The sequence below is a fragment of the Pollachius pollachius genome (genome assembly GCF_949987615.1).
Source record: "Pollachius pollachius genome assembly, chromosome: 6".
Taxonomy (NCBI): Eukaryota; Metazoa; Chordata; class Actinopteri; order Gadiformes; family Gadidae; genus Pollachius; species Pollachius pollachius.
The window spans coordinates 13,844,741-13,860,329 of NC_136939.1; the positions used below are offsets into that span (position 1 = coordinate 13,844,741).

The 15,589-nt window shown below is 44.6% G+C and overlaps 1 protein-coding gene across 2 annotated transcripts in view; it reads left to right on the forward strand.

The window, feature by feature from the left end:
* zbtb16a (zinc finger and BTB domain containing 16a) overlaps positions 1 to 4,817 on the forward strand; it is a gene marked incomplete at its 3' end in the record, with an annotated part of 101,205 nt that extends 96,388 nt beyond the window's left edge. For both annotated transcript variants that reach the window (XM_079738564.1, XM_079738565.1), the window contains exons 6-7: positions 583 to 753; positions 4,588 to 4,817. In XM_079738564.1, coding sequence (XP_079594690.1) covers positions 583 to 753; positions 4,588 to 4,817 — 401 coding nt within the window. The remainder of the gene's footprint in view (positions 1 to 582; positions 754 to 4,587) is intronic.
* Between the last annotated feature and the right edge of the window lie 10,772 nt (positions 4,818 to 15,589).

The window sequence follows — 15,589 nt, forward strand, 5'->3', positions numbered from 1 at the left end:
TTACTTCGGTGGGCCGTTCCCAGCCATCAGGTGCTGGGTTTGATTCCCCCCCCCCGTTACTAAAGTGTAACCACCAGGCAATCTAGAGCAAGATGCTTCTAACGCCCTACCTGCTCATTGATGATTTGTATCTGAATGCACTGTAAGTCTCATTGAAAATAGGGACTTGTACTAAATCGCTATATATGTATACAGTGTGTGTATATATATATATATATATATACACACTCTCTATATGTTTCCTGCTGTGACCCATTGTGACATTTTCCGGTATCTATATTGCCACATTTACATGCCATGGCCATTCTTAACGTTATTTCTGTAAGCACATGTATATAATACCCATTGCATTGTGTAGCATCTTATCCTAGCTATCTTTGTTGTGTAAGGGGAATGAGTTAACCTAGCAATTGTAAACACTTACTTGTTTCTATGAACATCTTTGCTGTAACGACAGCGATATGTTGCTTCTCTTTCTTCCGTCAAATGTACTTATTGTGAGTCGCTTTTGATGAAAGCGTCAGCTGAATGCCCTCAACGTGAATGTGAACGTCGTTTCCCGGTGCTTCCCGCTGTCCCCAGCCGGCGACCACCCATACGAGTGCGAGTTCTGCGGGAGCTGCTTCCGCGACGAGAGCACGCTGAAGGGCCACAAGCGCATCCACACGGGCGAGAAGCCCTACGAATGTAACGGCTGCGGCAAGAAGTTCAGCCTCAAGCACCAGCTGGAGACCCACTACCGCGTGCACACAGGTAGGGCCCCCGCACGGACCCCCCGCAGACCGCCGGGCACGTCTGTCTGTTTGTCTGTGTCTGTCTGTCTGTCTGTCTGTCTATTTGCTTGGTGTTGAATTATTTGTGTCTGTTATCTAATTATCTTTTGAGGGAAGGGGGGTGGGGGCTTTGAAAGGTTGGGGCAATTAGAGGGAAACAAAACAGTGTTTGAGCTGGATTCCACCCACTGTGGACCTTCGCTTCTGTCCGCACGCTGGACAGTACACAGAAGCAACAACCAAAGAGGGCCTCGGTGGAGAACCAAACGGCGATGTGGTTTAGTAAACACTACCTCACACACGAGTACAAACACAAAGGAAAGACCCAGCCGATACACGTGGTCCATAATAGAAGGCCGCGACCGCCTCGGACCTGGGCTGTACTCTTGCACCCCCTCTCTCCTCCTGATCCACTCCCTCAAGCGGCCCGTTCGATTCAATTGTCTGCCCTGCGTCGGCTGACATAGATAGAAGCGCGTAGGGGGTCACTTTGATCCCAGTGCATCTTAAAGCTCCGTTTGCGTATATTTTGTTATTTCATATCATTGTCCCCCACCACACACACACGTTGTGTGGCCGATCCTACCTGATGTCTCCCTTCTTACTGTCTCTGGTTCGTTTCTCTCTCTCTCTCTCTCTCTCTCTTTCTTTCTCTCTCTGTCTCTCCCTCTGTCTCTGTCTCTCAATCTTTCTCTCTCTCATTCTCTCTCTCTCTGTCTCTCTCTCGTCTTTGCCGTTGTTGTTGTGCGAATTCACCTAATACAACTGAAACTCCATATGTGTCACTTGATGTCTCCCTGACTCTATACATCTCTCTACTCGTCTCTCCCTCACTAAGAGCACAAAAGGCACGCCATGGCTTCCCGTAGCCCCATTATCACTGAGCCAGAGGAGCAGCGATGCACTATCAAAGGCAACCATGTCAAATAAATTGGCTCCCCATCATCCCAAACAATCACCTTGTTATTTTAGGGGATGGCTCATGTGTGGACACGGAAAGAGGCAGAGGAGGAGAGACTTAAAGAGATTCAGAGAAAGAGAGACTTGACGAATTAGTGGCAGACGGAGAGAGAGACCGAGAAAGACAACTAGAGAAAGGACGTTGGAGAAAGAGAGAGAGGACCTAGACAGGGAAAGACATAGAGAGAGAGAGAGAGAGAGAGAGAGAGAGAGAGAGAGAGAGAGAGAGAGAGAGAGAGAGAGAGAGAGAGAGAGAGAGAGAGAGAGAGAGAGAGAGAGAGAGAGAGAGAGAGAGAGAGAGAGAGAGAGAGAGAGAGAGAGAGAGAGAGGCTTGGAGGTAAGCCGGGGGGGAGGGGGAGTAGCGTCAGATAACGGGAGCGAGTGACAAGCTCACAGTCAAAGGCCGACCGCACACAAAATGGAGCCCCTTGATGAATCATTGACATTGGCAAGCAGCTACAATACCCCCGTTCCCCCCACACCCCATCCTCCCCTCTCCAGATCCCCCCGCCCTCCCTTCGCCGCTGGCCTCCACCAGCGCCCGGTGACGGCCGATCAATACCTCAGTCCCATTTGCAATTCATTATTGGCTGCTTATTGAGGCAGGCCTGTTTACAGTGTGCTTATTGTCTCTGTGCTGGCGGGCCGTCACCGCCGCAGGCCACACACACAGGCTCGCTCTCTCGCTCTCTCTCTATCTGACTCTCTCTCGCTCTCTGGCTCTGGATCTCTCTCTCGCTCCTTCTCTTGCTCTCTCGTTCTCTCTCTCTCTCTCTCTCTCTCTCTCTCTCTCTCTGGCTCTCTGGCTCTCTGTTATAGACGAAGCGTGTGAGTAACACCCGCGTTCCCCCCATCATTTGCATCTTGTGGGCTAAACGGCACGGGCTACCATAACCTCACCCAGGTCAAGGTTGACTCTTGCACCTTTACCTGCCCCCCTCAAACAGCCTCTCCACACACACACACACACACACACACACACACACACACACATACTAACCAGTGATAATTAAGCTCATTTTCGCAGGCACACACACACACACACACACACACACACGCACACACCAGCGTAAAGTTGACAGGCTAAGACGGCAAGATGGCTTCCGACAGCTCATTTCAAATGCCACCGGTAAAGGTCAGCATTTACATGTCTAATTTGTGTCTGTCGCGGCGGAGCACAGGCGGATTATTCCCCTCCACCGCTCTAATCACGGGTGTGTGCGCCCGGGAAGGCAGGCTGAATGGCCCGCCCCTCACCCCCCCCCCCCCCCCTCTACCCCATCGCCACCCTCCGTACCCGGCCTCCCCCACCCCCCCTACTCCCCTCCTCCCACGACGAGAGGCGGCCGGTTTGCTTTGACACGCGGCACCTGCGTGATTCCTCGCTTCAAAGGGCGCCGTTGCCGTGGTGATTGATGGGTTGTATAATCAGGTGAGGCGGGATTAAGGAAAACGCGGCCCCGCCGGTGTTGATCCGAGGCCATAGGGGGGACGCGGGCCGACGCCGCGCCGAAGGGAAGTGCCCTTCGGGTGGCACCGTTTGTCTCTTCCAATCGTAATATATCAGTTTAGAATATATATCCGTAGCGCATTAAAGACCGGAGTGAGTGGTAAACGTTGAATGAGAGGAACAGCGTTTGCTTCATGTTTAACTAATAAAAACGCATAAAAAAATACCCTTCATTCAAACGCGTCTGTCAAGTGGCCCCTGATACCCGGAGCGTTTGTGTACTTTCATCAGTGTTTGTTCAGCGTTTGTCTTCGGAGGTCGCTTCATTTATACATGCGCGAGTCTGCGTTGACGTGACAGAATGCCATCGCCTAAACCTCTCCACAGTGGCGGCCTGATTTTGCCTCTCAGAGCCCCTAATGAGAATTGATAATGACTGAACACAAAGGATTGCCGTCCCTTTTAACTAGCCGCTTAATTGGGGCAGAGCTAAGTTATACACTAGAGGGGGCATATTTGATAGACCTGGCTGAGGAGTTCCACCGCTCACATATCGGTGGCGGTTCGTACGGGAGCGTGCGTTCTGAGCCGCACGGGGGCCGTCGGTCGCCCCGTCGACGAGGCGGTAATGGATTTGTAATGTCGATTCACTCACATCAACATCCTGCGCTGCCGCCGCCTGTTGTATTAGCAATACTGAATATCGCCGTGCCTCCAGTGAGCCACGAATTTGAGCATCGCGCTGACCTGAGACCTGATGTCGTGTCTTATCCGATCCATCTCGGTAGCACTGGATAATGAAGAGCGAATGATGTACATAACAAAACATCTGAATCGCCGTTGCCATAACTTAGCATCTCCAGCTTAATACATTGCGGATTTGATTGGGTTACAGCCAATCGCTCTGATTTCATTGTTCAATGGAAAAGTGTTGAGAGGGGTCTTGGAAGTATTTTTTTTATGTTCTCGTTGTGACCGAGTTGAATCCAATGAAGGTGGCGTCCATTGATTTGGTTCCATGTCAGCCGCGTGCCTTCTGACAAATGGAACCGGATCATTCAACAGGGTTGCGTTTGTTAGCCGTTTCGACATTCTTCGAGTTCTTTTGTACATTTTTCTTCTGGTTACAAGCCCAGGTTGCATTCAATGCCAAGTGTTCTTTCTCTCCCTCTCCCTAACAGGCCATGTTGTTTTAATGATTTGCGAATGCCGTAGCCGCGTACAAACTGACAAAGAGAACCTCAGCCTTCGACAGTGTTTGCTGTTGTTAACGGCTTCGATTATTCTTTTCATCTTTCTTGTATATTTTCTTCTGTCATGTCCCACCTTGCTTACCAATGCCAAGTGTTCTTTCTCTCCTCCCCCCCCCCCCCCCCCCCCCCCCTCCCCTCCGACCCCACCCAGGCGAGAAGCCGTTCGAGTGCAAGCTGTGCCACCAGCGGTCCAGGGACTACTCGGCCATGATCAAGCACCTGCGCACGCACAACGGGGCCTCGCCCTACCAGTGCACCATCTGCCTGGAGTACTGCCCCAGCCTGTCTGGCATGCAGAAGCACATGAAGGGCCACAAGCCCGAGGACGTGCCCTCGGACTGGCGCATCGAGAAGACCTACCTGTACCTCTGCTACGTCTAGCGGAGCCGTCGGGGGGGCAGGGGGCGGGGAGAAGGGGAGAGGGGGAGGGAGAGAGGGATTGATGGAGAGGAGAGGAGCAGGAGGATGGAGGGGACGACAGAGAAAAAGGGTGCAGCGTTTGGCCTGAGGGTGAGTTTGTGGGTGGGGAAGGGGGGCAGTGATGGGGTGATGGTGGTCTTGGGTGGGGGGGGGGGGTATGGATATCGGTGTGGCAAGAGGGAGGAGGGCTGGTTAAAAGTCCTGGAATGTCAACAACAACAAAAAAACAAGACTTGAAATTCGACGGTGTGCGTCGTTTATTTTTGTTGGGGGTTGGGGGTTTACGTTTTTTGTTGTTGCTGTCCCATAGTCATGCAAGAAACAACGTGGGTATGAGGACAGTGGTTTCGCCGGGCACCATGCCACGAACAGTACTACAACAAATGGTGCTCGGTTGCCCAGTGAGGGAGAGGACGTGCAAGGGAGAAGCGAGAGCAGGGAGCGAGAGAGAGAGATATTCTCAGTCACTTTTCGGATTCACCGGGTCGATCACAGCCGTGGTTATTTTATTTTCGTGGTGTCACGTTTTGTACAGCGCACAGCGGCGGCGTCAGATGGCGGCAGAAAGAGACTTTTTTCGCCGCTGGTATTGTTTCAGGCAGCGATGCCCACTTCCTCTCTGTGGGATTTACAGTTGGAGAGGAATGGGGAGGGGGAGGGGGGTTGTTGTTATTATGGGGGTCATTGCTGGTCTTCCTGGTCTTCCTTCCTCCATCTTGTGTTGCATAAGGGCTGGGAGGAGGGGGTCAATTTACTACCCCGGGGGGCCCGCCTGGAGAGCAATGGCCGCCCGACGCGTCGTGTTTAATGATGCTATGTTTTTTTGTTATTTTTTTGGTAGGTCGCTGCAATCCTACGTTTTTCACGGCTTGGCTGCACATCTAGAACCCCTCACGACAACAGTTTCTGTTCGAAGCTTCAGTCTCATAGTACATCCTCACAGAGGCGGGCCGCCACTGGGGGAAAAAGAAAAAATAGCATTACAAAATACGCAACTACAATAACACAACAATATAATGCACCGCTCAATCTGTCCTTTATACAAAAACTAAAAAAAAACACAGTTGTCTACAAACGTCATTCTTCGTGTTATCTTTATCTCTATTTTTTTTGTCTGTTTTCCAAAACTATCGGTGTAGTACTTTGTACGATGTAACAAGACGCCTTTCAACTAATCACACTAAAGACAGACCGGCACCCAAACGGACAAAGAGTTTTTTTGTTTTTTCTCAAGAGAACTCATCCGATTGGTCCATTCGTCACAACAATGGAAGTGGAACATGCAACCAAAATGGCTGCTTAACAGAAAAAAGAGGAGGGAGGGCAGGACGAGGATCTGCTAGAACTGTGAGAAAACAGTGGTGAATGTTTTAGAGAAGACATGCTTGAAATGTACGTGACGCGCCCCCCCCACCCCCACATTGTCGGTTAAATGTGCGCGGCCGTTGAGACGGGTCACGGACAATTTAGTTTTTTGTTCACTGTACACCATGAATGTGAAAGAACAGCCCAGAGAAGGTTGATTTTGTTTGTATTTGCCTGGGGGAGGCGGGGACAGGGGGATATGGGTGGGGGGATGTAGGATTACCTAGACTTGGTTTATAAGGCCAAGCCTCGTCGACTGCAGACAAAATTATTTCAAGCAACACTGCGAGTTACAGCGCTGATGTCGAGGGTAAATACATATCGAAATAACTCGGGGGGGGGGGGGGGGGGGGAGGTCTGCGGTGAGCGCTGGTTCACAGAGCGAGGGGTAACATGTTGCACGGCCTGTGGGGGAGGGGCCGAGGATTGACCAGTAAGAGGACAGCATTATTCTACTCTGCATGTACGTGGTTCCATGCCTTGCGCTTTGGCCCCCTTGTTTTTTCCTATCGTTGTCTTGAGTTAAATCTCAACACATTGTACTTGAATTACCTCCTTTTTTTTTATGTGACCTCATGTGCTTGTTTTGTTTTGTGTTTTTTACTTTAACCTTTTTTTTTCATCGGCAAACGTTTGGTTTTGTTCGGTATGTGTCGAGAGAGATGCATTGCACGATACGATAGAGCAATGTGCGTACACGGAAAAATGTTAAGTGCCACGAAAAGAAGATGCTTTTTCCGTGTTTTCTTTTTTTATATTTCTTTGTGCATTATATGTTTACCAAATTTGGTATTGTTTTAACTCTGCTTGAGGAATAGGCCGAGAAGGTTTGGTCATTTGTTATGAAAGCTACCTCTAAGTTGTTTGTCGTTTTTTTTTTCTTTGCAAAAAGCACATTTTTGTTCCATGTTGTATTCGTTGTGTGTTGTGTTTCGCTTTTTTTTGTCGTCATTGTTGTTGTCGACTTCATCTCATGCTTTCAAAAGTTGATTTATGATTGTTCGCACATACTTTTATCGCAACAGTAGAAAAGGCTAAGAAAGTATTGAGGAGAGTTTAAAAAAAGAAAAACAACAGATCTTTCAAACGGATGTTTGAAATCCTAACTCCTCTCGCACCCCCCACCCTACCATTGTAGAAGAGCAGATTCCGAACAATTCCGAAGCCTTAAACGTGGAGTAGGAAGAGGAGGTTGGGAGAAAAACTTTTTAAAGAGGGTTTAAAAAGAATTAAACTTGAAAATATGTGAATAGAATTGTAGTTTTGTAATGTGAAAAAGCTGAAAAAGACAAAAAAAAAAGACAAAAAATGTTATTGGAAAAAACTGCCCGAGTTTCGCCGCTGTCGTTGCCCCCGCGGACAGGTCACATGACGCAGCGACTGCGGAGCGCGTCGGACAAGTGGACCTGCAAGTCGTAATCAAAACAAAGAAGAAGAAGAAAAAATAAAAAGACACGGTTAAGAATAAAGATTCTCTTCGTTGACCAGTGCTCTTGAAAAACAGAGTATTCCTGAGAGAGCCAACCGAGGCAATTTGATAGCTATTATAAAATATTGTGATATTTTTGTATTCCGTGTCGGTTCTTTTTTTTCCCCATTTGTTGAGGGTATCAGCAGGGCACAAATATTTGTATTTCCTGGTTTTTTTTATTACCTATAATGTCTCTTGTTTTTTGGTCCCTCTGGGTGTAAATGGTTTAGCCTTGCTCCTCCTTGATATTGTCGGACATAACCCTACGTATGTGCGTGGAACATGTTGTACTTGAGTGTTGCTTTTCCTGGATGTCAATCGCATTGTAGATGAAGGACTAACGTCTTATCCGCCACAACTGTGTGAGTATGTGTGCGTGTGTGTGTGTTTGTAAAGTGTAAAGGAATATCAATTTTTCATTCAAGGAAAAAATATATATAAAAAAGCTCCTCAAATGACAGCAGGGCAGGGAAGGTGGGGAGACAGTCGATTGGTTGGCGAGGGAGGGTTTGGACGGATGGGTGGGCGGGGCCATTGCTACTGGCCAACCAATAAGTACTTGTCGTTTGCGACTTTTCAATCAAACTTGATTGTCAGCGTTCCTTTTTTTTTATTTCCTTGTATTTGAAAAAAAGTAAGGGGATTCTTTTTCCTATTGCGTCTTGCCATTTTTAAATCTCAAAACACTGTGATGACTAGGGTCTATTTTTCTTTCCGCCCTCACACACACACTATCCATCCTGTAATAGTACGTTGTGTCCGGGTCCCAGTGTAAAAGCCACTATATATCAAGAGCTGATCAGTTGTTCCTATTGTGATTCTATGAATGTTTTCTACTTTCTCTGTGTGGGCGAGTGCATAAAAGAGTGTCTTTATGTGTGTGTGTGTGTGTGTGTGTGTGTGTGTGTGTGTGTGTGTGTGTGTGTGTGTTGCGCGCGCAAGCGTGTGTGTGTGTGTGTGTGTGTGTGTGTGTGTGTGTGTGTATTAGTGAAAAATGCACTAATCTGATCAGACACAAAATAAAATGATGTTCTATGCCACTTTTTTTTTCCTCTGAAAAAAAAGATTATTCTATACATAGTGCGTTGGCATTGCTATAGTTCTTCCCTCAGTGTTTTCTCTGATGTTTATGTACTATCTTTGTGCCTAAAAATGGAAATTGTTCAAAAATGTCCATCTATATTAGTTTCTGTATTTTCAGAAGAAAGACTAACGGTGTCTCCAGCCACCCTAGGGATGTCATGACGCTCTTACAAAAGAAACCATGCAAAATAACCTAATCTGGTAATCTGGAAAGAGTCTCAGTGTCTTTTCTCACTGCCCCTCCTTACAACCTCCCCACCGTAAACGTTGGGATTGTGGTGGAAAGATCCTGTACACCATATTTTTCCCGCCCTGTCTCGGCTAGTATTGGCAACCAAACAAAAGCATACAACATGGAGAATGTTTTCAAAAAATGTAAAGAAATTATTTTCGATTTCTCTTTTTTCTTATGCCCTATCACTGATATTGGCTGGCTTGCTTGCATATTGACTGAGTAAGTCTAGCATAATTTTGTATGTTTCTTTAACATTTATAAGCCCCCATGTCAGCAACAGGTTTGCTGACTATAACTTTTGCTTGCTCTTGAAAACAAAATTAAAAAATAACTCCATTTCAGCAGGTTGGCACAGGGGAGTAACTTTCCCTTCTGCTTTGTTTTTTTAACTCTTGCTGGAAAAAAGTGCATTTCTTTTTCTTAAAAAAAATACAATTAGATTGTGATGACAAAGTGAAAACCTGGTGGTAATCCTGGCATCCCTTGGAGCTGGCACTTTTGTGTTTTGGTGTTGATGTCTCTAGAACAAGTAGCCATTTCATGCCGTGTTGCCATGCATGTGCCATTTGAGGTCTACAGAAAAAAAAAAGGAATAAAAACTAAAAAGACAAAAAACAGAGTAAGAAAAGCACTAAGACATTGTATTTTTCTAAATATTAGCACTGAGGACCAATTGCCCTATCGGACCAAGCGCAACACAGCTTTCTATGTAACAAAGCTTCGTATCTATTTCTTTCTGGCTCTCTTTCTGGCTCTTTTTCTGTCTCTTTTTTCTGGCTTGTCTGTGCTATATTCCTCCTCTCATTTTTGTGACAGCACAAGTGCCAGTCAAAATTGCTCTGTATAAAAAAATAGTGTTTTTATTATGATTTGAATTTTTATAGTTTTCGTCTACCTCAGCACCTAATCTTAGCCTAATCTTAGAAGGTGCCCGTTATCATTTTTATTTTATTTTTGGTTGTATTAAATTTGCATTTGAGCTTTGCAAAGGTCCTGTGTCTTTTCTAGCGACAATGCTATTTCTGTGGCAGTTTGTTTCCTGTTAAGCTGTGCCACCAATCTATGGCAACATCCATGTCTGTTGATAATGAAAAGGATGATCTGTTGTTTTTTTGTTTTTTGTTTTTTTCTTTCCACGTAGAGTAAGACACATCTCTTTGTAACATTTCAGTGTTCTCTGATGGAGTGTGAAAAAAAAATAAAAAAGGAAAAATAAAGGATTTAATGCTGCAGGTTCTCTTCTCTGTCGTCAATGTTGTTGTGCCTTCGGTACTGAAGCACACATACACCATTTAATCTTCTAGAATACTAGCTGTAGATCATTGTATTTGTAGACACTTCATCCTGTTGTGGTGGATATACTTATGTATTCACGTATTACAATATTTTCATTATATTAAACACAAAACGTCTTATTGTGCTGTTTCTGCAGTTAAAAATAGACTTCAGATTGTCTGTCTTGGCTTTTTTATTTGGGCTCAGAAATTTGAACAAAAAGTGTTTTTAGTATTGCACATTCAGATATAGTGTATAAAAGTTTTAGAAGCAAGACATATCACTACTCATCAATGTCAAGTGTGTATTTGCGGATGTGTGTTTATTTCCACTAAAAACATGTTGATGTTTTATTATTCAATTAAATAATTCACAAAATCAAAACATCTTCACTAATGATAATAAAAATATAATCATTGAAAATATGTAGCTATGTTTTTGCTATATTCATTTCCTCTGGCTATTAAAGGAAATCCAGTCTGATCCATATGAACAACATTTAACTGAAACTGCTCTTTGGTTAATCCCAGAAACATTTAGATGGAACAGCTTGCAGTATCTGAAATTAAAATAAAAACATCAACACTTTTTATGAAATAACCTTTTTAAGTGTACACCATCAAAATCAGGACTGCTTATTAAATATAAACATGCAACATACTACCGGTACAAAATATATTTAAAAAACATTTTGCCAAAGCAATCATGTGATATAATTAGTTATTAATTATTTGTATTAATATGATTATTCTTATTATTTTTGTACTTGTATGGGTTAGTATCAATTGGTTTATAGTTGATTGTCTTTCTTTTATAGAGCTGTTACAATGATTATATGTACAATATTCATAACATGAACAAATATAATGAAAAATAAAAAAAGATTTGTTTATCAATATCAGGAAAATTATGCTGCTATAGCATATACCTGATGCCTTATATACCTGAAAATGTTTTATTTTATTTGGTTTATTAAAATCCATTTAGGTTTCATCCTAATTTTTATAAGATTGAAGTGGGTGAAGTACCAAATAAAAAGGCTGATTTACAGACAGCATCATTATCAATGCACAAAAAGATTTGATCAAGGCCGGAATTCTTAATATTTCAATGAGCTATAAAGCGTTATAAAAATACTATAATGAATCATACATTTAAATCCATTTTGGAGCAAAGAAAGCAGAGCTTGGATGCTTACCAAATCTTTAAATAAATTGATAATTATAGTCAGTCAGTGAATTTTTAAATAATCCAGAATGTTCCGTGGAAACCATGTGCTGCTTTCCCAGAGTCCCGAGCAGTATCGGCACAAGGGTTTACGAAAAGGCGGCCGTGACCTCAAAACACTTTGCAGAAATTGCACTATACTCACCGCTTCCCATCCACACACCAAAATATGTGGACACTTGGCTGGGCTTGTAAATACATCGCTGTTTATAAACACCAAACCGTCCCCCGCTGAGATTCCTCGACATAGCATTCCAGTCCTTACAACATTGTGTATTTACACTTGATTTCTGAGGAACTCAATACCGACACAGAGTTATGGACATGCTTCTCCTCACTCTGCTCTGCTTGGCCTAACCCGATACGACTTGCAATTGAGGAGGAAAAGCATGGGATATTGCAGGCGCTGCAGAGATATCCTTTAAGTCAAATTGAAGTCTCCCTAAAGCCTGCCCTGCGCGGTTAAGTATTGGATGGAGTACAGAGGAACGCCTTGCTCTTCCTCCTCCTCCTCCTCCTCCTCCTCCTATTCTTCTCATCCTCCTACTCCTCCTCTTTCTCTTCATCTCCTCCTTCTATATGCAGTGTTTAACATGAAGTGGCAGTGCGTGTGTTCCCCTGTTGCCCCACTAACCTGGCCAAAGCGTGGAGTCGCGTCAGGTACAATGAGTTGTCACGCTCACACTCTGATCCCCATGGGAGCTACCATGATCCAGGGTGCAGCAGGGGGGATGGCTGGGAGCCGGGGCGTCACCAGGGGGCTGTTTGTGTTGGGTGATGTGTGAGGGGTGAGGGGTGATGATGGTGATGGGTGGAGATGGGCGATATGGATAGATTGGCACCATATCAATGGGGAATTTCACAAGATATCAGGATAGGCTCAAGTTCAAAATGCCATTCTCAGTCTATCGGAGAGACTTTGCATTGAAGCATATCGTCAGTCATATTTTGGCCTAGTTGTGATTGCTAACCTGACTCTACTCTCCTAACACTGCTGATTCATTGTGCCTCGTAGGCTATATCCTAAACCAATCCGAGTGCTTTGTACATTCCACAATCATGATCTGCCTATTTCATCTATTTGATTTTTGACGCTAAATACAAGATGAACCTTAAAATATGACTTAGGCAATTAGGCGGTGAGGCTGACAATATGGGGGTTTAAAGTATGGTATCGGACTTCCTTTCCTTCCTATTGAACGTTTCAAATCTCTTGATCGTTTGAAAGGCTTGATGCCTTCGACCACCGAGACCCAGAGCGACATGGTGGGCAGCAGACTGTTGGCAGCCCACCATACAACCAAAAGACCCCAATGGGGGATTTCCCGGCCAGAGCGTTTTTTCATATCCACGTCCAACGACCTTATGAATATTGATGTCTAGTATTCCCTTTCATTCGAACCTGCCGCGTGTCACAGGGAAACACATGGGGAGGAAACGTGAGATTGGTCAAAGGTCATGAAACCTTTGCACTAATATTTCTTGAACTGCACGTTTGCCCCCGATTGGTCAGCTGTTGCGTGAGTAAAGCAGTAGATGAACGAAGAGGAGGGTAAGGAAAACAGACAAGTGATTTGTGAGGATGTTTAGGTTTGTCTGATGTCCTGCAGACTTCCTTGTTCTCTTTTTTCCTGTGGATGGTTTTCCTGTGTCCTGCACGAAAAAAGCAGGGGTAACTGTATTGACCATTGGTAGGCTAGTGTGTGCGTGCGTGTGTGTGTGTGTGTGTGTGTGTGTGTGTGTGTGTTTTGAATGGCCATTGTGAGGAACCCAGGGGTCCCATCTTTAGTTGCTCTTTGACCCAGATATGATCTGAAAGAGAGAGAGGGACGAGAGAGGGAGAGAGAGAGAGAGAGAGAGAGAGAGAGAGAGGGAGAGAGAGAGAGAGAGAGGACAGTTGTGCCCTTGTGAAAGAGACCACACTAGATGGAGGGTGGGGGTGGGGGGGTGTATGTGTGTGTTTGGGGGGGGCGGTGATCAGAGAGGTAGGGGGTGGTGTCCGGTCGTGTCCAAATTCCTCTTGGATTGTCATGTCAGCTAAGCCAGGATCTGTAGGGGGTAGCCGGCTTTCACACACACACACACGCGTGCGCGCACACGCATGCACACACACAAACACATGCGCACGCAAACGCATGCACACACACAAACACACACACACACACACACAGACAAACACAAACTGCTGGCTTAAATAAGTATTAATTTGAGCGACTCTAATGATTTGTGGTTTTTCTTATTGTCTCTTTTCTTAGTTGACAGCCAAACAGTTGAGGCAAACAACATGTTTCTTAGTTGAGGCAAACAACATGTTATCATCAATTTCTTAGGGTAAATGGGATTTGTTACTGTAATACATGATAACGATGCTTTCTGTCTTCTGGGAAGAAGCCATGTCCCTTATGTTGCCATCTCAGTAGCCTTAAGAAAGTTCCACGACTCATGTTTCAGTATTAAAAATTAAAAAATAAAAATTAAAAAAAATTAAAATTAAATGTGTATTATTATTCATAGTATTACAAATCAATATTTCAATTTTTTTATTTTTTATTGATGAACTTCATTTATTGATTTTGTTTTGTTTTCCTGTTGATGTTTTCTGTAGTCCGATATACAATTATCGGCATGAAGATATAGCCTGCTACAGCAGGAGCTGGTAAGAATTGAGCGTATTCCTAGTGTATAAAAAACAGTGGTACAATGAAAACAGACCATCCTCAGGTGAGGGCGCCATCTAGCGGCTCTCCGCGACACTAACCTATCAACCTGTTCCTCTGCTGGTCTCTTTTTTAGGTCGATTGCATTGTTCTCTTGGGTGTTTCATCAACCTGCAACCAGTGTCTTACAGTGAAAAAATATTAAATTGTTTACTCTGGGGAATTATTCCTTCATTCCACCCATCCAGCACCCAACACAAGAGGTAGGATTAGAATATAAATACAATTAGTAGCAGCATAATGACAAGCTATTCAGAGTATTAATAATATAAAGGCTCTCACATGTTCAACAGGGATTCTTCTTTGTAATACTAGTTTTACTCAGGAGAAGACCATGGCAGCATCAAAGACCTATCTGTTATTGGTGTGCAGCTGATAGCTGAGCTACAACAGTGAGAGAATTACAAATATGTGCACGTTTAAAAAAAATCCCTCTGTATTTTGAAAAAATAATATTATCCCTATATTTATCCGAAGGAAGGGGTGGCAATCTCCCAGTGAAGAAAAATAAAACTGAACACCATTTTCAATAAATGAAAGGGTTGGTTGTTGATGGTGAAATGTTTTAAGCAGCCATTGAAAGTAAGGAGGCCTGTTCGTCTATGTGCAATAAAATAGTAGGCTACACACCCCTTTGGATGTGTAGCCTATTGCATTACATTTTTTATTTGACCTTCTCTTGCTTCCGGAGTGCAAAAGAATAGTAACCCTAACCTAACCCTAACTAAGTTGGACCCGTCCAAACCTAAACCCAACCTCCTAAATCCTGGACCCAAATCTACCATAACATAAGTTCACATTTACGATAAGTGAACATTTACGACACAAAGCCACATCAGGGTCCTCTGTTGAATCCATTAACGCGTCGGCGTAATGGCCGTTCCCCTTTAAACCATGGGCCCCGTGTTCCCTCTCCATGCCCTGTGGAGCCCCCGATGGATTTTTTTCGAGATGAATGCACCCATTTACTGCACAGCAGATTTTACTTTAATTATGTAGAGGAATTGTCAATACGGTTTAACGAATCCCGCGTCTCGCCCGTCGTAATGCTTTCAGAGCTACATGCTAATCTTTACTGTGAGTTCATGTGAGCGTTGTGTGCGGGGCCAAGGCCGTTGTTAGCAGGGAATTGGAGTCGGCAAATGGATGTGGCTGTGGGTGGGTGAGCCGTGCCACTGGTGTGGAGAGCTGCAGTGCGGTTAATGGCTTATAAATGACAAAGCCAGAATGGGGTGCCGCGTGTAGGATACGGCCTAATAGGAGGACACACAGAGGTTGGAGCCAAATGGAAGACAGAGTCCTGGGTGTCGTGTTATGAAATGTAATGTTTTGGGTCCATGTGTAAACATACTTTTACGGT